Source organism: Hesperophylax consimilis, chromosome 8, assembly GCF_061612785.1.
Source record: "Hesperophylax consimilis isolate HC1 chromosome 8, BYU_Hcon_1.0, whole genome shotgun sequence".
NCBI lineage: Eukaryota > Metazoa > Arthropoda > Insecta > Trichoptera > Limnephilidae > Hesperophylax > Hesperophylax consimilis.
The window spans coordinates 32,668,922-32,692,737 of NC_142843.1; the positions used below are offsets into that span (position 1 = coordinate 32,668,922).

A 23,816-nucleotide genomic window follows, 5' to 3' on the forward strand; every position below is an offset into this window, starting at 1 on the left:
TAACGCGAGGACACCACGCTGTGGCCATTATGAATGATTGGCTGTTTTCCATAATGAGTTGCCTTGAAGTCTCACTCATGAGTTAGTCGCAAGCATGGCCCTGAGTTCGGTGTGAATTAAATAATGTGTTTAGCATTAGTTATGCGTCGGCACATTCGGCTTCCTGCTAGGGCGGCGTAATTCGGGTGCGCTCGGTTACATAAATCCATTCATGTAATTTGATTGCTCAATTTGGATGCACCAATCTGGAGACCGAGTGTCCACAATGGGACTCAACTGTATGTCGGCGTCATGTCAATATTGACTCAGTGATATTGGGCTGCGAGGCGGAGCCTTGCCTTTAATTCTCCGAAAACCAGAGGGAAATCAGGAAAAAATCCAAGCGAAAATCAAATCTTTTTTATTTATTTCGCCGTATGGCTAGATAGGTGAATAAACAATAATACTGTCTTAGAACTAAGCATTTGATTAATTTAATCGCGTCGTTTGTGTCTAGGGCGTTCGTGAATTCTTCTTCTTTCCGCTTGGTCGTCAGGTAGTTTCCTCATACACTTTTATCAGCCCATGTTCAAACCCCCCAATCGTCCCTTGCTTAATCTCATTCATTACATCGGCCTTGCTTTCTGTTCAGCTCTGCACACTCAAAATTCGGTCGAACATAGTTTTACAACACAACACAAGCACCCGAGATCGCATTTCTACTGAATTCATAATGAGTCCTTCCTCTGCCAGTTCCGTGCTTCACTGCCATACACCGGGGTTCATATCAGAAGATTATGTCATTTATTGTGAACTGTTAGCCTTGTTTTCTTTGACGTATTTTATTTTTAAAAGCGGCAGTATTATTGTCAATTTCGTTTGGCGAAACATTGAGAAAATAGTCACCTGACGAATAAGGAAAAAGTAAGGTTGGGATTACCAGGCTATTCAGATTGCTAGCTCGAGCCATTTCAAGGATGAGTTTTGCTATGAATGACCTAAATATACATAAATTATTAATCCTCACCTCCTCTTGGCGTGTTGGAATCGTTGGGATCTTGGATGCCATCGTTTGTCCGTTCAGTCACTTGTCTTTGCAGATCTCCTTCCAGCATCCGACTGGACCTGTTGACAGGACCTGCAAGTATGGAAGATAACTTTGAAAACCAAATATTGTATATGTACGTTTACCTTTATTTATTTATTGTTTTGGAACATTTACGCAGTAACATGATGTATTTATAAAATTAGCATTGGAAAGTGCGTAAGTGTTGTGTTTTTTATTTTATTTAAGAATAACTTAATGAGTTAAACCTCCAATTGTAATATTTAATTATAGACAATTTCGGCGATTTTTAAACGAAATTTTTTTCAGATTTTTCTGTTTCAAATATTCATTTGAAAAATCGCTAATTTTATCTTCAATAATTAAAAAATATAATATATGGTGACAGTACAAAAATAAAGTAAATTACGATAATTCAAATAACACCACTATTCTCCATGACATGTCATGTTAGTAGATGGCCAATTTTCTTTTTGAAATATGCGAGATTGTTTTTATAGATGGCTACATAATCACATTAATAAATAGTATTGTACAAATGATACATTCCAGATAGTGAATTGATGTAGGTAATATTGTTATTAAATAATTTTTAATGATGGAATATAATATTATTTTTATGACTCCTTATTACGTCCAACATTAAACAGAACAAGACTCAGAAAACGTAACGGATGCAACGGGGATCGAACCCAGGACCTCTTTCTTTCTGGGCAATACTCTAACTACTTAGCTATTGATACCTAATTAGCTATTAAGAAGATCAATCGATGCAAGTACCTATCTATATAAAGTAGACCGGAGACGATCAGTATCAATTGTCAACGTGCTTACGTCATTGACAATGTGCATTGGAGTGCGATTGACTGAATGTCAATTGACAAGTCAATACTTTTAACCCAGTTTGTATATCTGCGGAAACAAAGTGTGCGAATACGGTGATAATTTTTTAATGTTCTTTCCATAACTCTGGACAATCGCGATATACTCGTACTAGATATACGCCAATTATACGTTAAAACACTACTAAACTACATTTTTGACAAAAATAAATAAATTTCAACATACACAAAATAACACTAACAGACCAGTTAGACAAGCGTACAAAGAAAACATAAAAACTCCGACAGTAAATTCAAGCTTTGGACAAAGACACTACCAATACCATACTATAAAAGCTTTCAACAGTGTAAAACTTGAAATTAAAATTGAGGAAAATAAAAATAAATTCACACACAAAATTACAAAATGGATTAAAGAACAAAAAAGACAATATTACCAAAATGTCATAGCATAAAATAAAAATAAAACCTACACGTAACACACAAAACCAATACAAACACACATCACTCACAAACACACAAGATTATATTTTAAATGTATTATTTTCTCTTCAAATGTATTATGTAGATTATATTTTCATATTATAAAATGGAGGCCTCAGCACGGGCAAGCCACCCAGTGAGGCCAACATTACTGGAAAACTTTGAAATGTAAAAAATATTGTACCAAATAAAAAAATTAAATAAAAAAATGCAATAACTATAAGGAAAATAAATATCGTTCCGCGATCAAACTGAATTCCAAAGGGCTCTATAGATAAAGCAATTGATCGAACAACTGTCAATCGCACATCAATGTCGCTTTTCCGTGGCGTCCACGCGCTCAATCAAAATACACTCGTCAATCATTCACCCCGTCAATGGGAAGTCTCAATTGCCAATCGCATCAAAGACGTAGATTGACGTAACTATTGACAATATTGATATTCATTGTCTCCTGGGCACTTCAGGGCTTAGTTATGTTGCCTAAGCATCATCCGCTGTCATCCGAAATAATAAATTAAGGACGGCTTGTCACAAATTTCAACGTTAATTTTTAAGTTCTGTGAAAGATTTTTTCATCACTGATTATTTCGACATCCAAATATCACAGTAAAATCTTATTGTAAAATAGCATCATACTTATCGAGGTGATGGCATATTAAAGCATGATTATTAGGTATTTAGATCGACTTTACATCCACTAAATAGGTACTGCTTTTGCAATTTCCTCTCGGATAGTAAAACGTAGCTGAAACTGAGTTTGTTTGTTTGTTTGCTTGCATTGATTGAACAGTTTTCCCCTGCGACGAGGCGGCCGTGAGGAGTGGGGAGCGGCCCATACCAGCTTTCCGGAAGCGTTTCAGCCGCCTGATTGGAGTCTACAGATCCGCGCTTCCGGCGGGGCTGGGTCACACCAGGTCACAGGGGTGGACTGGCGACTCTAGGAATCCTATAAATGTTCAGCAGGGCGTAATATTCTAAGAGTCCACCAAAGGAAAACCCCTACCGTAACTTGAACCTAACCTAACCGACAAGCCTGGAACAATTCTCATTTTCCAGTGTCTACGTACGCGGACAAAAATGAATATTGCTGATTTGTTAAAATCCTGTTAAAAACTGGATATGATGCTACTAAACTTTTAGTATATTCATAATATATCGGAACACGTTCATGCACCTGCGTTTGTCCTGATAATACACAATGGCGAAATGTGATAATATTAGATTCTTTATAAACACGTTCCGACATAGCTTTAACACATTCGTGTTTTATTGATAGTTTATTACTAAACCTGTCGATTTATTCGTTAATGGCCTGCAGTCCCGTTTTTAACCGACATACGAATAATTTTGAGAGATTCTTAATAAAAAATCAATATTTTATATCGGTAAGTTTTCATCATACCTAAGTAGGTACATTGGTTTCCGTACAAGTCTCTATGTGTTAGATATTTCTAGTGTTTTTCTTTATTATATGCAAGTGTGCAAAATACATTTATCTCGGAATAAAACTAGATTTATATAAAAATTAAAGCCAGGGCGACCGCCCGCCCGCCGAGTTATGAGGAAGTCGGAACACTTGTTTTTAAAAATAATAATATTTTCGCATCTTTTACATTAGATGTATTCTGAATGACTAATATTTTACTAGGAAATAGTCATGCAGTCAAATTTTTAACAGTATCTTAAAGAAAAAAAGCTCATTGTTCTCCGTGTTACAGATTAAAAGCCAATCTTGAAATTGTTGAAGATTTCAGTGTTCCACTTGGCAGTACCTACAGCAGTATGGAGTGGACACAGCACTACACCACAATATAGCCACTGCAGCACTGTAGCAAGTCGTCTCCAAATCCCGGCTGCACGAGAAGTTCTTCAATTTAATGAACGCCTGTCTGGCTTGTTATTTTCGGGCTACCACTTCTACACCGGTTTTCAAATTTTCCCTTGTCCAACAATCCAACTACTCAATATATTTATTCACCTGTTCAATCGGTTTCAAGCATTTATGTACTTATATAACAGCCTATCTTACGTGTCCTAGAAGCGTCCTTCTGTATGGCATCCGCAGGGAAAATAGAAAGGAAATTGAAACATTACAATGGATTGAAGTGTCAATTTCCTGTGAGTAGTTAACTACCGCTTAGGCGAATGTCTTCAGTTCTGAATTTACATTTTTTAAATGGGAAACAAACGATAAAATAAAAATATTACGTTGGTATTATATTTTTACCATGGAAACTTATTTATACAACGAATTTTATTTTGTAACATAATTCTTACAAAAATGTACTGAAATACTGGTTCCGAGTTTTCCTAACATAATTTTTTAAAATTTTGTTCGGCGACTATAGATGTGTTTATTGAGTCTAGTTTTTGTTTTACTTATTAAGGTTAGGCACGTCAATTGTCATAGAAAAACATTAAGATGTTGGGGTAGGTTCATGAGTTTATTTTATTTTTTCGACAACTGGACGCAATTGACAAATATCACATTGTCTAAGGGGCCCGGAGGTAAAGTGCGCGAACTTCGGGATATGATTCTACATGATAAATAACTTTTGTCGAAATTCTATTGTTTTATTTCCAAACAAAAATATTTTTTCCATAGAAGAATATTATTTTCTCCATATTTACCTTTTTTCTTGCACATCATATAGAATCATCTCCCGAAGTTTGTGCATTTTACAACCGGACATCCTGTACCTATACTGTTTATTTATTTTTTCATAAAAATTTTTAACACTATTTGTTTGTTAGATTTTAATGATTTTTACCCTTTGAGGTTATGTGGTATCAACAGGAAACACATACACCCAAAACGCATTGACCACGCCTAATTACGGTGGCAATTGAAATTCACAAAAACCCCATTAATAATAGCGACGTCGGAGCTAAGATTAATTGTTCATGGTACCCGATACTACACGGCTATATGAAAACTAATCGCCGAAAACCACAGTAATATAACCTCTCATTATACTGATCAAAAGGCCCTAAGAGGATTAACGCTTGCAACACGTTATCATTTCTACATACATGAACACACACTTCACCACAATCTATACGCCTTTTACATGCAATTTTAGTAAAGTAATAATTTTTTTCCTACCGACAAAATACAAGGCCTATAATAAGTCTATAACAGCCAGGTAACATTTTAAACACCCATATGAGGTAAAATTGTGAGGCGCAATGCGCCGTTCTATTTGTACAGGGTGCGGCAGAGAGGCAGGACGTTTTTGAAATGGGTAGTACTCTTCCCCTCCGTCTACGAGAGCGGGGGGGGGGGGGGGGTGCCGCTTGACTCGTTAGTTCGTAGCATTGTTTTACCAGTTGTCGTCATGGAGCCGTGGACGGTGGAGCACCGCGTTTTCTCCTATGATCGTTTCGTCCGAAATAATGAGTCAGTCACCGTCGTACAGCGTGGGTTTCGTCGCCACTTCAACATTCATCGGAATAGAGCTGTTTCCTCTCGAAACACCATCCTTCGTTGGGTTGAATCACTTCGCAGGCATGGTGAACTGATCAACAGAAGACCAAGAGGAGCTCCGCGAACAGTTCAAACTCCTGAAAATGGGGACATGTGGACACCTCAAGGCTAGAGTATACGAGAACCAGCCCCGAACTCTGGACGAATTGAAGGACGCAATTCGCGTGGAAGTCGCCCAAGTTCAGAGAGCGATGTTGGAGAGAGTCTACTCGAACTTCCAAGAATGCCGCCAGCACTGCATCAACGATTTCGGTCACCACATGCCTGATGTGTTTTTCCACACTTGACTGTCTCAAATGCTATTCCCTCGGGAACCTGATTCCATCAATAAATTTTTTTTTCATTAAAAATCAACTATTTTATGATTTTTTTAAAACCGTCCGTTCTCTCTGCCGCACCCTGTATGAAGAATAGTAACTTTAAATTCAGTAAATTTAAATGATTCACCACTTCCAATAAGAATCTAGAAAATGGGAAAAAAAGAAACTACACACCTGTCACGCTGATGGACACTGTAACATTGTCCGAAACGTTGGCTTATGAAGGAGGAAGCGCAACAGGGCATAATAGCCTAAAATTAATCACGATTATAATTTTGGCTGAAAATCTCGCATCATAACCGGAAATACGGTGTTTAATGTCAACTCCTTCCCTTCTAAGTCGGGGTAGCATTAAATTTGTCAGTGAAGTATTATTTTATGAATGCTGAAAATAGAATTCATGTGTGCAGAAAAAATGTACCGTGAAAAACGTACAAATATTTTTTTATTCGATTCGATTTCCAGTTCATCTCTGCTTGATCTTGCAGTGCGCCCAATCTATGCATTACCGGGTAACGAATAACGAGTAGGAGCACAGCACCGAGTGCTAGACTAGGCGTGAGCACAATTACTTGTAGTTCAGATTGGAGTCCAATCAGGCCGAGTGTGAAGTGTGAAGCAGCACGTCCACTTTGCCGGGTATTCAAACAATCCAACCAACCACCCGACTGTCTGTACTCTGTAGTTACTGGTGTCTCCGTATGTCTTTGTAGGGAATATTGACTGTTGACTTTATTAGGAAGCTGGGTGTTGTATCGATTGACCTGGGCACACAGCACCGTGTGCTAGACAAGGCGTGAGCACTACTCTTAGATCTGATTGTGAAGAACACATCCACTCGACTGGGTAATAAAAAAAATCCAACCCATTACCCAACTGTACTTATGTAGTGACTGGTGTCTCCGCCTGTCTCTGTAGTGGTTAACAACTGTTTATTAGGATGCTGTGCGTTGTATTGATTGGCCTGAGGCACAATTCCGGTTCTTCTTAAGGATAAGGATTTGTCCTTATCCTTAGAGTCGCGTTTAACCTTAAGGATAAGGATTTGTCTTTAAGGTTAAATGCGTTAAGTAATTAATTTTATTAAAATATGTTTATTGAAAAGTAATGCTTTACAATATTAACATAAATTATTTGTTATAATATACGAATATGAATAAACCGATTTTTTTTTTCGTTAAAAAAACTCAATTCTTTTGACAAAGGCATACAAATACAATATTGTACCAATGATTCAATTCAATATTGAATTTATATACCTTTTCTGAAAGAATTGAGTTTTTTACGGACAAAACTATTTATTCATATTCAATAAAGCATATCTATACGCAATATAAATATGAATAAATAATTAATTATTGAAGACAATATTAGTAGTGACCGAGGGGGATAGGGTCCCATTAGCTCAATGGTAGAGCGGTGTCCCGGAAAGACAAGGGTCCTGGGTTCGAGTCCTAGATGTGACCGTATCCTTTTCTGATTGTTTCAGATTTTCGTTTAGAAACGCTAATATTGTCTTCAATAATTAAATATTACAATTTGAGGTTTTACTCAATAAAGTTATTCCGAAAAATAAATATTAATAAATAGTTTACAAAACTATTTATTCATCTTCAATAAAGCATATATACGTAATATAAATTTGAATAAATAGTTTTGTTAGTATTCAAACTCAATTCTTTCAAGATTGGTTTCAATCACCGATGCAATATTGTGTTAGTAAAGCCTTTCTTGAAAGAATTAAGTTTTTATAGGGACATATTCATATTGCGTATGTACGAGCTCAAACAAATGATTCTTAATATTTTAAAGCATAACTTGCAATATATGTATTTTGATAAAATAATTAAATTAACGCCATTTATGAGTGTGTAGTTTCACAGATTCACAGTTATTTCATTGAACGAGATAATTAATCGCCTATACCTCCTGGTTATGAAAATGCTTACTAGCTACAGGATTTCTCACATATTTCAGGATGCCTTGTAGTGCCACCATCATTATTTATTTATAAGGAACGTTAAACCCAAATAGTATTATAAGCAATAATAATTAGGCTGGAACACCCATACAACTTTGAAAAATCTTCAGAAACAGGAATAGTTTTTTTCAATTTGTGTGGATGTTTCAGGCTAATAATTATTGCTTATAATATTTTTTTATTCTTTCTGCTATAAAAATATATATAAAAACCTTGTCTTGTAAACATTAGTTTATCATTAAAAAATAATAAATAGTCTTAATACTAATCTCTAAAATAAAGTCGATGTTTGTGCGCTTATTTCTTCTAAACTATGCAATGGATTTTGATAGGGATTTCTCAATCATTTTGAGATTTTCTTCCGAAAGGTTAAAATATATAATACATGCATATCATATTTATAAAACAATAGAGAAAAGTCGATGTTTAGTAATCAAAACAAAAACAAATAAGGTCTCTTACATTGCTAACGCTGGCTAAACCTTGTGAGATTCATCAAAATAATGTAGGACGGAATTGTATATCTTAAAAAGGCTTGTGGAAAAGTCCACAATGATATATCTCCTAAAGATTAATCTCAGCAACGCCGGGTACACGTCAGCTACTATAATATAATAAGGGGATGACAAGATACAGACCAATTGTAGGACGGAATTGTATATCTTAAAAAGGCTTGTGGAAAAGTCCACAATGATATATCTCCTAAAGATTAATCTCAGCAACGCCGGGTACACGTCAGCTACTATAATATAATAAGGGGATGACAAGATACAGACCAATTGTAGGACGGAATTGTATATCTTAAAAAGGCTTGTGGAAAAGTCCACAATGATATATCTCCTAAAGATTAATCTCAGCAACGCCGGGTACACGTCAGCTACTATAATATAATAAGGAGATGACAAGAAACAGACCAATTGTAGGACGGAATTGTATATCTTAAAAAGGCTTGTGGAAAAGTCCACAATGATATATCTCCTAAAGATTAATCCCAGCAACGCCGGGTACACGTCAGCTACTATAATATAATAAGGGATGACAAGAAACAGACCAATTGTAGGACGGAATTGTATATCTTAAAAAGGCTTGTGGAAAAGTCCACAATGATATATCTCCTAAAGATTAATCTCAGCAACGCCGGGTACACGTCAGCTACTATAATATAATAAGGGGATGACAAGAAACAGACCAATTGTAGGACGGAATTGTATATCTTAAAAAGGCTTGTGGAAAAGTCCACAATGATATATCTCCTAAAGATTAATCTCAGCAACGCCGGGTACACGTCAGCTACTATAATATAATAAGGGATGACAAGAAACAGACCAATTGTAGGACGGAATTGTATATCTTAAAAAGGCTTGTGGAAAAGTCCACAATGATATATCTCCTAAAGATTAATCTCAGCAACGCCGGGTACACGTCAGCTACTATAATATAATAAGGGGATGACAAGAAACAGACCAATTGTAGGACGGAATTGTATATCTTAAAAAGGCTTGTGGAAAAGTCCACAATGATATATCTCCTAAAGATTAATCCCAGCAACGCCGGGTACACGTCAGCTACTATAATATAATAAGGGATGACAAGAAACAGACCAATTGTAGGACGGAATTGTATATCTTAAAAAGGCTTGTGGAAAAGTCCACAATGATATATCTCCTAAAGATTAATCTCAGCAACGCCGGGTACACGTCAGCTACTATAATATAATAAGGGGATGACAAGATACAGACCAATTGTTAATGTTCAAAGGTATGTTGATTTAGAAATATAAAATAAAGTAACGAATACAAGAACTAAAGTATAGTAAAATAAAAATAAAACTAAATATACAGAACAATATTCGAGTATATAATGCTTCAGTACAAAAAAAAACAGAATTTCATTAATTAAATTAAATTGCTTTACTTAACCATATCCCATTTTCTATTCCGATAGCGTAATGATGCTATAGGAGATATAAACACCAAGAAATAATACGTAAAACCTTTCCACTAAATGCGGGTACGATAAAACGTCGAAATGCTTTGAATAATGCAAGGTTTTCAAATATTTACATGCGACCGGAGAATCCTTCCGTTCCATTTATGTTTGTACAATGGTTGGTTTCCCGTCCCAATTCCGAGCGTTCAGTTCCCGTCAATTTCTCAATGAGATATCGTGGGCCCCGAGATAAATCATGCAAGACCAGAGCTCGGTTCAGATGTAAGACGGGATGCTGTAGGGAGTAGGGGGAAGAAGAACAGATAAAATAAAGGAAGCGAGCAATCATGAAAATGGGGGAAAATGTCAGAAAGCCGACTGAAAAATTGATGGCGAAATGTTGTCGAGATTTAAAACAGAGGGCGGTATTTAAGGACGTCTAAAGAAATGTTTTTTATTATAGGAAAGGTATTTTACATTGGGTAATTTATTTAATTGACCTGTTTTACTATGATTTAAGATTTCAGAGGCAAAAAGTACGGCTTTTTATAAATTAAGATACTTTTAAAAATATGACTGTGTGATCATTTCCAAATAAAATTTTAGTCATTCAGAATATATGTGAACATGAATGGACGAGATGCGAAACTATTATTATTATTATGAAGAACACGTGTTCCGACTGCCTCATATGAAAGTTTGTTATGATTTTTTGCTCCCAGTCCCGTTTTTAACAGGAAAACGAATAATTTGATCAGATTTTTAATAAATTAACAATATTTAATATCAGCAAGTTTTCTTCGTTACCTAAATTTTCTTGGTTTTTCTATTACATATTCATTATTATTCAGTTTACGAAAAGCAGTTTATCAAAGACATTTTATTAATGCCTTCAGAGGGCGAAACAGCTGTTACACGTAATAATAATTACATAGCACAACTGTTTAGAAATTTGAATAATAATGTTATTGAATAAATAAAAAGAAAAACCTAAAATTAAAATAGAGTTCTACAAATTAAACTTGATAACAATAAATATCTAACCTACATTTTTTTTAAATTTCTTCGAAGATTAAGAAAGAGTCTTGTTCGCTTTATTATTTTATTTTATTTTTTGATAATTTGAATACCACACTGTATTTAATTGTATGTAATTTGTAAACTGTAAACTGTATGTAATTTGAATACCGCACCGTATCAAATATTGCTCCCAACCGTCAGTATGGGTATGTTTTGTGGTTGAAGGTAGTGCAACTGGTCATTCAGATATGGTCACCGAACACGGCTTAAGTCATTTCAAGCAACGCTTCAATTCTGAATGTAATAAATAAAAATATGAAATCTTAACTATAGAGCAGAAAATCTGCCTTGAAAAAAGGAATGTAAAAAGTATGTAAATTGGGATAAATCTACTGCATTGGCTGCATTTTTTCTGAGAATCGCTGCAATATACAGAAGCATTATCCACTGTGAATAGAATTTATGGCTTTTTATGACTGTCCCAATTTTACTGCATTTTTTTTCTCTTGATAATGAATATGACTACGCAAATGCGGACTAAAGGGCAACTTTTGCTGAGGTAACTGTTAACCATTTTGCTGAGGTAACTGTTGACCATTTTGCTGAGGTAACTGTTAACCATTTTGCTGAGGTAACTGTTAACCATTTTGCTGAGGTAACTGTTAACCAGTTTGCTGAGGTAACTGTTAACCATTTTGCTGAGGTAACTGTTAACCATTTTGCTGAGGTAACTGTTAACCGTTTAGCGTAAATCTGTTTAACCCATGGCAAAGTACCACTGTACTTTTTTGTGACAATAATTAAAAATAGTACCCCTGTATAAACCTACGATGTTACCAGTTTTGTTTTGAATGATTTGGTATTATTTGTTTATACATAACTTTGGCGTTAAAGTTAATCAACACAGTACCTATTACTTTCGCGAATGTCGGTGATAAGTGGTAACGATATTATCTTTTAAAGTTGGACATTGTTTATTCAGTTCCATGGTAAGGTCAGGAAAGTTGCAATTCAACACACTTTTGAAAAGTGATGATAAAGAGGCAAATGAATCTAACCTAACTTGAGGTAACCTTATTTTTTATCACTTTTCTTGATTTATATCACTTTAGTGTGTTGAAATTCAACTGTCCGAGTTGCCCGGTTATCGTATATTCAGTTCTAAAAATCCTAGTAGTAGGATATTAATGTTGTAATAATGAAATGTCTTTGATATCTTCTTCTTTATACAAACCACATGTCAACCCGTGTGTTGTATATTTCTTAGTAGCAGTAGGTTAATGTTGTAACAATGAAATGTCTTGGATATCTTTTTTCTTTTATAGACCACTTGTCAACCCGTGTGTTGTATTTTTCCTGCAGGAGGTTAATGTTGTAACAATGAAATGTCTTGGATATCTTTTTTCTTTTATAGACCACTTGTCAACCCGTGTGTTGTATTTTTCCTGCAGGAGGTTAATGTTGTAACAATGAAATGTCTTGGATATCTTTTTTCTTTTATAGACCACTTGTCAACCCGTGTGTTGTATTTTTCCTGCAGGAGGTTAATGTTGTAACAATGAAATGTCTTGGATATCTTTTTTCTTTTATAGACCACTTGTCAACCCGTGTGTTGTATTTTTCCTGCAGGAGGTTAATGTTGTAACAATGAAATGTCTTGGATATCTTTTTTCTTTTATAGACCACTTGTCAACCCGTGTGTTGTATTTTTCCTGCAGGAGGTTAATGTTGTAACATTGAAATGTCTTGGATATCTTTTTTCTTTTATAGACCACTTGTCAATCCGTGTGTTGTATATTTTTAATCACCTATCACACACAATTCCATCCAAATTTCATAATTGTCCCATATCTTTGCTTAACTTTTATGGCAACCCTATACCTACATAAAGTATTGATAGGGTGGTTGCGGTAACAGCAGAATTGCTAGAAATATGCCGCTCTATCCAATTCTTTTAAATGTGATAAAAGAATAGCCCAAAATGCCCGCAGTCCGTTGGATAATGATATTCAGAGGCGGAAGGAAATGGGGGGCGGTGAGGATAAACAAAAATGTAACGATGGGAAAACCTATCTCTCTAATTTTGGATTTGGTAGAAAAAGGCATGAGTACCCATCTGAAGGCATAAGCATCTAACATACCTTTTAAAATATTTTATTAAATTTTACCACAGTAAAATCGGAGTGGCACATAAGTGGGTTTTTTTCAAAAGTTTAGTTGTTACATAAGTACCTATTCATTTTTCTATCCTAATAAACACATTTGTAAATGCCTAGGTAATATACGTATGTTGTATCACTTCGTTCATTTGAAAATTTTAATAAAAACATTTATTTTTTGATATTATGTGAAGTTTGAGAATTTTCAATTTGAGAAATTATTATTTTTCTGAAAAACATTGTTGGGTAAAATTGTAAAAAAAATTATCGGAAAATCGGTCGGAATATGGTCGGGATATTTTTATAAAAAACATGTATATTTTTGATATTATGTGAAATTTGGAAATTGTCAATGTTGGAAAATTGTTATTTTTCTGAATCTGAGAAGTGTTTGTTAATTTCCTTTTTGACATTTCCACATCGGGCATGCTTTTTGAAAATGACAGAGGGCGCCATCCACTTCAATAATTTTCAGGCTTTGAGATACTAATACTATCAAATATACGCATAAAAGAAAAACGTATAAAAAACAAATACTCACGGAGAAAACTAACTGATCTCTTCAAATTATTCGTAATCCTGTTCAAAATTGGACCGCAGGCCTTAAATTAGTGAATTGATAGGTCACATGTTCATAATAACAGGGCAAACGCAGGTGCATGAAAACGTGTTCCAATATATTCGGAAAGTACCAACATTATTTTCGGGAAACGGCTTGCTGTCTCTCCGTTTTAGACAGGATTTTAATATATCAGCAATAATCATTTTTCTCTTTTCAAATCTACAGTTTTATTTAGAGATTTTGCACACTTCACATCCCATTTTACCACCCCTTGAAGTAGAATCGTGTTACTTCTCGTAAAATATTGCACACTCTACATTCGGAATATGAGAAAAATGACTGTCTACATCTTCGAAAAACTGCATAAAATATTCTAGAAGAAGCGTACCTAGTACTAAACTTTAACTAAACTGACCTCATAACCATAGCCCACTTTTCCACAAATTGGGTAAGACTTGAAAGGTGCTTTTTTGCTCGTTTCAATCAGCGATCAGTCTAGTGTTAATATTTATAATATTTTAATAAAATCAATCTTAGTTTACCAATTAGGCTGAATTTTTGCAACTTCATTAAAAATGATTCAATTAACTCCATGCAGCGTGGAATTCATCAAACAGACGTTTATGTAACGTTATTTTTATAATACTTAACTGACTTCGCTTTCTTCATTTGGCTTGTTACGTAAGTGATGCTCTGATTTACAAATGCTTGATCACCTATTATTATTTGAATTTCGTATTTTATTTTTTCGAATTATTTCATAATCGAGTGTTAAGCCCCCGCATGCCCAATTTCCACCGATTTATAAACATATTTCTCTTTAACTCTTTAAGTTTTTAAGTTCCAAAACAAGTAATTTTTGAAGATAATAACATATGAAATTACATCGAAAAAAAATCGCAAAGTAAGCTCCAAAAATTATTAAAAATAGTTTATCTTTAAATGCAATTCTAGAGAAGTTTTTGCTCTTTTGCAAACAAGTCGTGTTTTATTAAATATTTTAGTTTTTTTTATATTAGCGCGCTCCCTCTAACAATCGTATTATCCGTATATCTTCCTTTTAAACCATATTTGAACGCTTACTACGGGGTCTTAAGAGATAAGAGAAGTAAGAAGAAATAATATCTGGAAACAGTGGATATTTTGGCGCCTGTGGTGGCTTTGTGAACCCCACAATAGGCAAGTTTCGTGACAACGGGTAACATTGCTCGTATATTTTTTCATTATTTTGCACTTTTTTTGCTTAGGAAGTTACAAGTTACCCATCCACACCATCGTTTACCCCACACTGTGCGGGTTTGACTCATCTTTGTCGAGAAAAGTTGTGTCTTATAAATTTTTTCTTATAAAGCAGACAGTGTGCTGAAACAGCAAGGCTCTCAAACTGCACAGGCACTTGCTTACTGCATATGCAAAATATTTTGGAATTTAAGAGGAAGCTACAAGCCAAAACTGTGTAAATTCTTGATATACGTTATATTGTAGGTAATAGGCATTAAAATCGCTTGACAGACGGAGTCTAGAAACGTTCGATTTCAAGCCAAAAACTTTTATTTATTTATTTTGTAAATAATTTTATAAGAAAGCAAAAAAGTTAATCAACTGAAACTGTCACAAATAATCTTAACTGTAATAATGCAATTTTTTAAAATTGTTTCCTTTACTCGTTCATACATTTCTATTGAAAAAAAATATTTTTTAGTAGTTTACATTTATATTTTTTATTGAGTAATTTATTTTACTATTTGTATTCTACTCAAGCGAAGCGATAGTATAACCTTCAATTTATTTAAAGCATTTTTTTGGTATTCATAATGTACACCAATTCGTTAAAGATTAATCAAAATAGTGATTTAGCATTAAGCTTCGCCTTAAACATTTTCAGGTCGCAGCAGGTTTTTTTCCTGAAATGGATCTTTGAAATTTTGTGAAAAAAAAAGTTGCCCCTTTTTGTTCCATTTATTTCTATAGAGACCTATATAATTAATCTTATAAAATTTAAATGAAATTTTAAAGTCTGGACATATTTACCTTCCGGAAACCAGCTAGTGTATCATAAAGGTTACTATAATGTAAAACGAATTATTTACAAAAACCTTCAGCTACCAAGTCCCGGTAAAGCGGTTAGCGGTTAGCCCGGAACGTTGGAAATTGGGATTTATTAGAGCGAACGGAAACATGGTCCAATATGACTTGTTTTCCGAGAAAACATTTAATGGAATAAGCATAACTCGTTTAAACGCAGGAAGGTGAAGGATGAACAGTATTATGAAAGGACCTTTTTGAATATAAATTATAATTATTACCCTACGCAAAGCAAATAATTTTGACTGGGACCTCGAAAATCCCAACGTTTATTTAGTACGAAATATCTTTTTCTCAAAAATGTATTTCTGCTTATATTGAATGTGACGATAGAGGTCATACGGGATGGAAATATTATTTGGATTATGAGTTCGAAAATACTGGGCCATGTTTACTTTTAATGCTTTTATTATCTGCTTTAAATGTGTATCACAGGTAATTATGCATAATTTAACGCACTGTGTAATACACAGAATTGTTCCAACTCTTACTGTTAGTATTCGACTAGGTTAGATTACAAAATATGTTTTCTTTAAAGTGTAATATTGTATTGGTTGCTTTGCGAAATTTTAATCACTTCTTTCGTATTTTGACATTGCTTGTTGGGTTAGGTTAGGTTACATTACTTGAATGTGAATGGTAGAAGTCGGAGATGCCCGAAGAAGACATGGTAGGATCAAGTGAACACTTATATCGGGCTACGTCAAGTGTCAGAATGACAGAAAAGTTTGTATGAGACGATGCATGGACGTGAATGAAGCAAGGTGATCGAGTTGTTTAGCGGTCCGTCCTCTCTGCCTCTGCGGAAACGGCGTAGTGTTTTAAAAAACATATATTATTCCTTATAAAAACGGAGACAGTTTACATAGCTCCCGAGAGCATTGAGACCATGGACCCTATTTGCCGTTTTACCTCGTTCTTTTAACCCGGTCCCTTCGACAAACTTCACCGGGGTTGTTATTGGATATTCAGCAGTCTCTGGGTTCCACAGTGTGTCTTCCCATGTAGCTGAGCCCATCAGGGCGGGAAATTGGCACCATATGTGAATTATTATTTATTTAAAATTATTTTCTGCATCTATTGGTGTTTTCCACTCCCAATAGCTGCACGTATCTCTTGAGGTAGCAGTGTCCCGTTAGTAGTCCGACCAGTTTGATCAGTCCATACAGTTTCCTGGTTCATCTAGGTTCTGGTCCCCTTTTGTGAGTAGTTTGGATTGTCTCTGGCCTCTCTATGATGGTTAGTTAGTTATAAAGGACTTACCAGCTTGTGAGAAGATGACTAGGGACAGAAGCAACAGCCCGCAGACCGCGCCCAGCCGCGCGTCCCCTCTCATACCGCCCTGGGAACAATACAAAATAATACATTATTATTCCATTCTATAATATGTTAAAACCATCCTCTTCACTGTCTTCTTCTCACCCTCAGACTGTTCTCCAATGAGGGGGTACCATAATTCCACCGACCTTAATGTCATCAAAGAATTCCTTTCAAAAATATGCTGGAAGCATTGATTTAATTTAGTCTATGGCTGGAAGTGAAAATATACACATGATTTTTTACGCATTATGTTTTATGTTTCATCTCAGTTACTTCCGTGACGCATATTTAAGGATTTCCAAAAGCTAAGTGCCTACTGATTTTGGCTAACGGGATACCTGTTAAAATAATTCATTGATATTTGAAAAATTATTTTGTTTCGAAAAATAAATACAAAGCTCTATCGAAGCCAGAGTCAAGTTAGCCTCTCGGAAGCTGGGCGTACTGTACAGGGCCCGCAGATACTTTTTTTTTTTAAATTTATTTTATTTTTCCCAATTTTTACATTAATTACATACAATATTATATAAATCAATACGAATAATGGGAACCCACTTAGGCGCGCCTGTGCGTGGGTAATATATTTAAGTTATTATATTATTTTACCAAGAAATAAACAAACTGTGGGCATATAAAACAAAAACAAGATTACATTTTGTCTAAGCGGTTTGTATAAACAGTGTTTACAATAGTGTATAGTGAAATTATAAGTGTTTAGTGTATATATGGTGAATATTTTATGAGAAATATAAATTAATACAAATTAATTTAAAAAAATTCAACTGCTGTATCGAAAAGCCATAATTTTAACTCTTTTAAATATTGAGGAAGTTTACTTGAATATTTTTCGGTAAAAGATTGAAAGTACGAGGTCCAATGGAACTGCAGTGTGCATTTGTTTTGTGTTTGTTTGGTGAGTATAAAATACATTATTATTTCTAATGTTGATTCTGTTTTCATTTATTTCGAATTTATTTTTGTATTTAAAGATGTATTTCATAGTTTGCAAAATAAATAGTTTACGGAGACATAATTGTTTAGATTCTTTGTATAACTCATCTGTTGAAAACGTTCCTTTCCGATTATACATAACTTTGATGGTATAATTTTGAGTTATTTGTAAAGGTTTTATATGTGCTTGAAGCGCACCGCCCCATCCTATTATTCCGAATATGAGTAAAGATTGCACTAAAGAAAAATAAATAATTTTCAGTTTTTCAACATTGAGCACTTCTTTTAGTCTGTAAAATGTGTATGTAAGATATCTTAATTTACAAACGGTATTATTAATTTGTGATTGCCAATTTAATTTTGTATCAATAATAATACCTAAATATTTGATCTTTTCAACTTTCCGAATTCAAAGCAAGATGAGCATATTTCTTGATTACATTTAACATTATGTATTCTAATTTTAAGGTTATTGGAGGGTTTATTTTTACTATTTTTATAAAAGGTTAGGTAAAATGTTTTATTATAGTTTAAGAAGAGTCTATTACTTTTTAGCCATGATGAGACATACGTAATTCATTTTGTTGCCTTCAAAAAAGTTTCAGGCCAGTATTTTACATTCACTATTATTGCTGTATCGTCAGCGTAAGATACAATTTTACCTATGATCATAAAATCGCATAAATCGTTTATGTATATTAGAAAGAGAATTGGGCCAAGCATAGTTCCCTGTGGTACTCCATTTTTTATTCCTGTTTCAGTACTATAAAAATCCTCTATTTTTGTTTTCTGTCTTTGAGATAGACAGTGACAAGAAAGGCATGTCAATGAACGTTCTCGCTTATTTCACTACAAATGTCATGAAATAATACTGCTGTTCAATATTGATATCAATAGACCAGGAATTTATCAATTCTTAGTATTGATTTGATTTTATCTGTAGCGTATTGTTTTACATCCGCGGTGCCATCACTCAGTAGTCAGTAGTCGAGTTATAGTCCATACGATGTATGAGGCCGATCAACTTGCAAGTGGCTCGTTACACGAAATGTAGAAACACACGTATTCACTATGATTGATCGGGTTGGGATCGTGAAGCTGGTTAAATGTTGCAAACTCTCCTGGAAATTGCGTTTCAACGGTTATTTCTCCGAAACGTAAATAAGTAATATAAGTGATTACGCGGGTGAATAATAGGCCAATGCGAATATAGTAGGCCTCTTATATTAATAAAAGCTCTTAAAGCACTCTGAGTTTCCCGTTAATTCAGCGTTATTATTTCGACGTGTGACGTCACAACAGAATAAATAACGACGCATATTATTTGTGTAGTGGTGTGAAACGCCATGAAATTAATAAGCTCCTCGAGTAAAGTAGGAGTTTTGCCTGCGATTTCACGCGAAAGCGGTAACTTTGACACGGGATAGTATGATTTTGGAGGAAAGGGGATTCTTATAGAAAATCTTTGTGCAACGATTACGATTACATCGTAATGGCAGATTATGAGGAATTTTGATGTGATCGCAATAATTGATTATCGATGCTATTTTCTATGATTTTTTTGTTAAATGTAATGCTTATATTTACTCTTAACCAGTTGTCTGTGGTGACGTCCGTGGCTTTGAGAAAAACACAACACGCGGAAAATTCGTAGATAATTTATTCCAAAGCCTTCAGAGAAGCTGCATACATCAAATAAAAAGTATTTTCTAAAGCAATATTTAGCGCAAACGAGTCTAAACTTATTCTTCAAATAGTTTCTGTGTAAATAAGGGTTAAAATCGTTTTAAAAATTTCATCGATTTTTGTATGGAGAACATCGGTATCCCATCCACAGTTGACAGGTTTACGAAGCCAATTCTCCTGCCTAGTACCTGCGTTCGTACGTTTTATGTATCTGTCCTAACAAGGGTTTCTAAAAAAACACTTGCTCACACATTTCGAATGTTGTAAGCAATTATATTTTTAGAAATCAAGACAAGTGAAGTTGAGAAGCATTTTTATCAGTAATTATAATAATCCATACAAAGTAACATGGAAGTATATTGCCAATATATCATTTCTATTGGGAAACATGTACGACTCATTGTATTTCGCCTACCTTTTTGATTAACAGAACGCTTATATTTTCTGTCTTTAATTTTGTCCAGTAATAGTAAACGTCAAATAAATAATCGTTTCAACCCTATTGTAAAGTCTGAAGTGTAAACTATTAAATTCTACACGGAAAACTAAGCTGTGAATTATGAAGTAGGGCTTATTAATCATATGTGCCATCCCTTCTGTTACATCTCACCGTTCAACATACATAATAACACCCGTATTTAGGATAGCGTTAGAACTTTACTATTCACTCAACGGCGTAAGTGTTCGCTTTAATAATATATACATAGGTACAGGCAAATCATCTTAAAGAGGACTCGTTTGATATTATTTGTAAACATCTCACTATCAAGAGTTCCAAAAAAGTTTTTTTAACTAGTCTGGATCACCGGCCCGCAGTCCTCTCTTACCCCCACAAAGATAACGGGTGCATAGCGACGTTTTTTCAATTACCATATTTACTGAAATTATAATCATTTTATTTAAGACTAGCTGACGTGTACCTGACATTGCTCGGGGTTATCATTAAGAGATTTTTCTACTTTTCTGTAGACCTTTTTAAGATTCTGTATTATTCTGAATTTGAATGAATATTAATTCTGTAGTACATTATTGTAAGGTTTCTCATAAGGTGTAGCCAGCTTTAGCAATGTAAGCGTACGAAAATAATTTTTTACGAGTTGATTACAAAACATCGATTTTTCTCTTATTTCTATAAATATAATTTGCATAGATTTTATGTATGAATCTTTCGGAATAACTTCTCTAGATGATAGTGAAAGCTCTATCAAAATCCGTTGCGTAGTTTAGAAAAACTAAGCGCACAAACAGATAGACATGGATAGCGAATTATTTCATAATAATTAGAGATAATTATTTTCACCTAGCATAAGTGTTTACCAACTCAAGTACGACGAAGTAAAACGTTTAAATTTAGACTCGCGATTACACTTATAATGTCCACTAATATATATAGCCATGTATTTTTTGCTTGTTGTTTATTGGATTAACTGTAAGAAATAGAGCGCACCTATAAGTATACATGAGGTTTATGCGTTACCTGTATCCAAAGAATATATGCACTACCCATCTTATTCTTAACAGGTAAGCTCGATTTCAACAGTTTAGAACCTCGCCGAAATTTTTTATTACATATTTTTAAGCTAATCACTGGAACTATTCTTAATCAACCAACGTTGAAAACTTATGTGTTTAGCAAGTATCAGGTCACTTACAGACAATTCAGCTACTATCTTTTGACGCATGTGACAAAATAGTAAAACTGTCCCCATGACCTGTATACTGACATGTACCTCACATTTGTATTCTTCTCCGTAATATATTGGTGCAACAACGTTTTATGGGGAACATTAATAGGTAAATAAATAAATAAGTTGTACTTTATGTTTTGATTGCACAATGAAGTTTTTTCGAATTTACATTCGAAGGTCGATCGTCTAAACGGCAAATATTCTTTATATATTTGTCCATCCTGTACAACACTAAACAAGCGAGGATCTCTTTAAAATGATTTACCTGTAGGTATGGGATCTCATAAATGCAAAATTTCTATGTTGGCTAAAATTTCTAGGCAAAGTTCGTTCATCCTTTCAAAAATCTCGTTTTCAGGTGTTAAAACAACGTAAAATCTTTTAATTTCAAACAATTTTTTTCGTACTATTTGTTTTTCTGTTGCTTATGTAATTATATTTATTTTGGAGTACCTAAAGTTTGAGATGATAAATACTAAATAAATGTTAAAAATAAAAATACTAACCATGGTTTTTAACCCTCGACCTCTCGGTTGAGAGATAAGAAACTCACCGCTTCGATGAATTAAGTATTGCTAGGTATGCTGTATGCACATAACCACGAAAGTAATTCCGCTGGTTGCGTACGATTAAACCTCCCATTTGTATGTGCGCCACGCGTGCTCACTAAACGATCATTTCTATGCCAAAGTCACAAATAAAGAAAGTGAAAAAACTCCAAGTTCATTTTTAATGAACTGCCGCCGTTTAGTTAATCAATATTGCCATGACAGTGAAGTTTCGTCTACACCTCATAAAAAACATAATAATTTATTTGTCTTGATATAATTTTATGGCTCTTTTGTGTTTATTTGTCTCCTCCCCATGAATAGTATGTCATTTTCTATAAAGTAATCATTATAATTTATTTTCGTGCTTCGTTACATGTTGAGGAGTTCCAATTTATGGATTGACAATGTGGAGGTACCGTAATTAATTTTCAACTAAAATAACTTTTCCAAAGTAGATTATTTTGTATTGTCTTTTTTATGTGATACCTCACAAGAGCACCCCTGTCTATACAATGTAAAGACAGTGGGATTATATCACCATCCGGTTTGGCTTTGTGATTCGGGTTAAGGCAAAGGCTGCATAAGTGTATTTATTAATGCAGATCTTGTAGAATCAGATATGCTAATAGCTCATTCCACGTACGAGCCAATTTACACAAAACGAGTCGAAGAAACGACCCGTTCTCATGAAGCTAACATCAACTGAAAACTGTGTCGAGTTTCTCGCGCGCAGGGGATCAATGCTTCTAACTCATTAGAGCAGGCTCCATTGAAATACCTGTAGAACAGACTTATACTCAGTCTGTGTATTAGAGATGGCAATCAGTATGTTAACAGCGGATTGTCAATCAACGGTTTCGTAAGATACTTACGCGGTAAACCTTAGATTTAGTAAATAATATGGTTTTTGCAATATATCGATTTTTCAATAATTTGATGTACCAAATGTACAACAAATATATGATATTTAAACTATTCAAAAATAATGAATCCTCTACAATACCGCGTATTCATCACACTAGATCAAATCACAATGACATGAAAAATATTCCAAGTCATAAAACCACATTCAGACAAAAAACTACATTTATTTTGAAACAAAACTCCACAACTTCCGTCCTCCAGATATAAAGCGAATAGAAAAGTATAATGATTACAAATCAAGATTAAAAATCTGACTTAAAGAGATCAATGAAAAAACTCTGAAAAAAACATTAAAAACGACATAGAAAACAAATAAAATAGAACCGAATAACTTCAGCTCAGCACAGGTCACTAGTGAGGAGGACTGAAAAACTTTAATCCTCCTCAGCGCAGGTCACTCTATTGAGGAGGGCCAAGAAATACAATTACTATATACAAATTCACTATATAGTCATTATAATAAAAAAAATAATAAAACAAAAAAAAATCGATGCAGGCTTTCGGTTCGAAGATGTGACAAGAATTTACAAATAAACAAGCCCCAGGAGCGTATATGAGTCAAGCGAAGATGAAAGATGAAAATAAATCCATGAAATAATTTAATAAAATGCTCCTCTTGACGATCTCCATAACAAAGTTATCCACGTACCTACTTGACTTTGACTTTACGGGTTTTTGAGTTTACGAATTCAACACCCGCGTAGCGTAAAAGTACACAACGATTTTTTTTTAATTTTACGCTGCGAGGTTGAAGTTTAAAGTAACTGCTGCATTGCAACT

The 23,816-nt window shown here is 34.3% G+C and overlaps 2 protein-coding genes across 3 annotated transcripts in view; one reads left to right on the forward strand and one right to left on the reverse strand.

Annotated features, from left to right (window-relative positions):
• LOC149421903 (DNA oxidative demethylase ALKBH2-like) overlaps positions 1-23,816 on the forward strand; it is a 213,445-nt gene that overhangs the window by 19,511 nt on the left and 170,118 nt on the right. The window lies entirely within an intron of this gene.
• Positions 1-23,816, reverse strand: part of LOC149421904 (uncharacterized) — a 166,445-nt gene that overhangs the window by 14,495 nt on the left and 128,134 nt on the right. For both annotated transcript variants that reach the window (XM_089634140.1, XM_089634141.1), the window contains 2 exons: positions 17,180-17,258; positions 1,007-1,117 (listed from right to left, as the gene is read on the reverse strand). In XM_089634140.1, coding sequence (XP_089490266.1) covers positions 1,007-1,117; positions 17,180-17,252 — 184 coding nt within the window. In that variant the 5' untranslated portion in view covers positions 17,253-17,258. The remainder of the gene's footprint in view (positions 1-1,006; positions 1,118-17,179; positions 17,259-23,816) is intronic.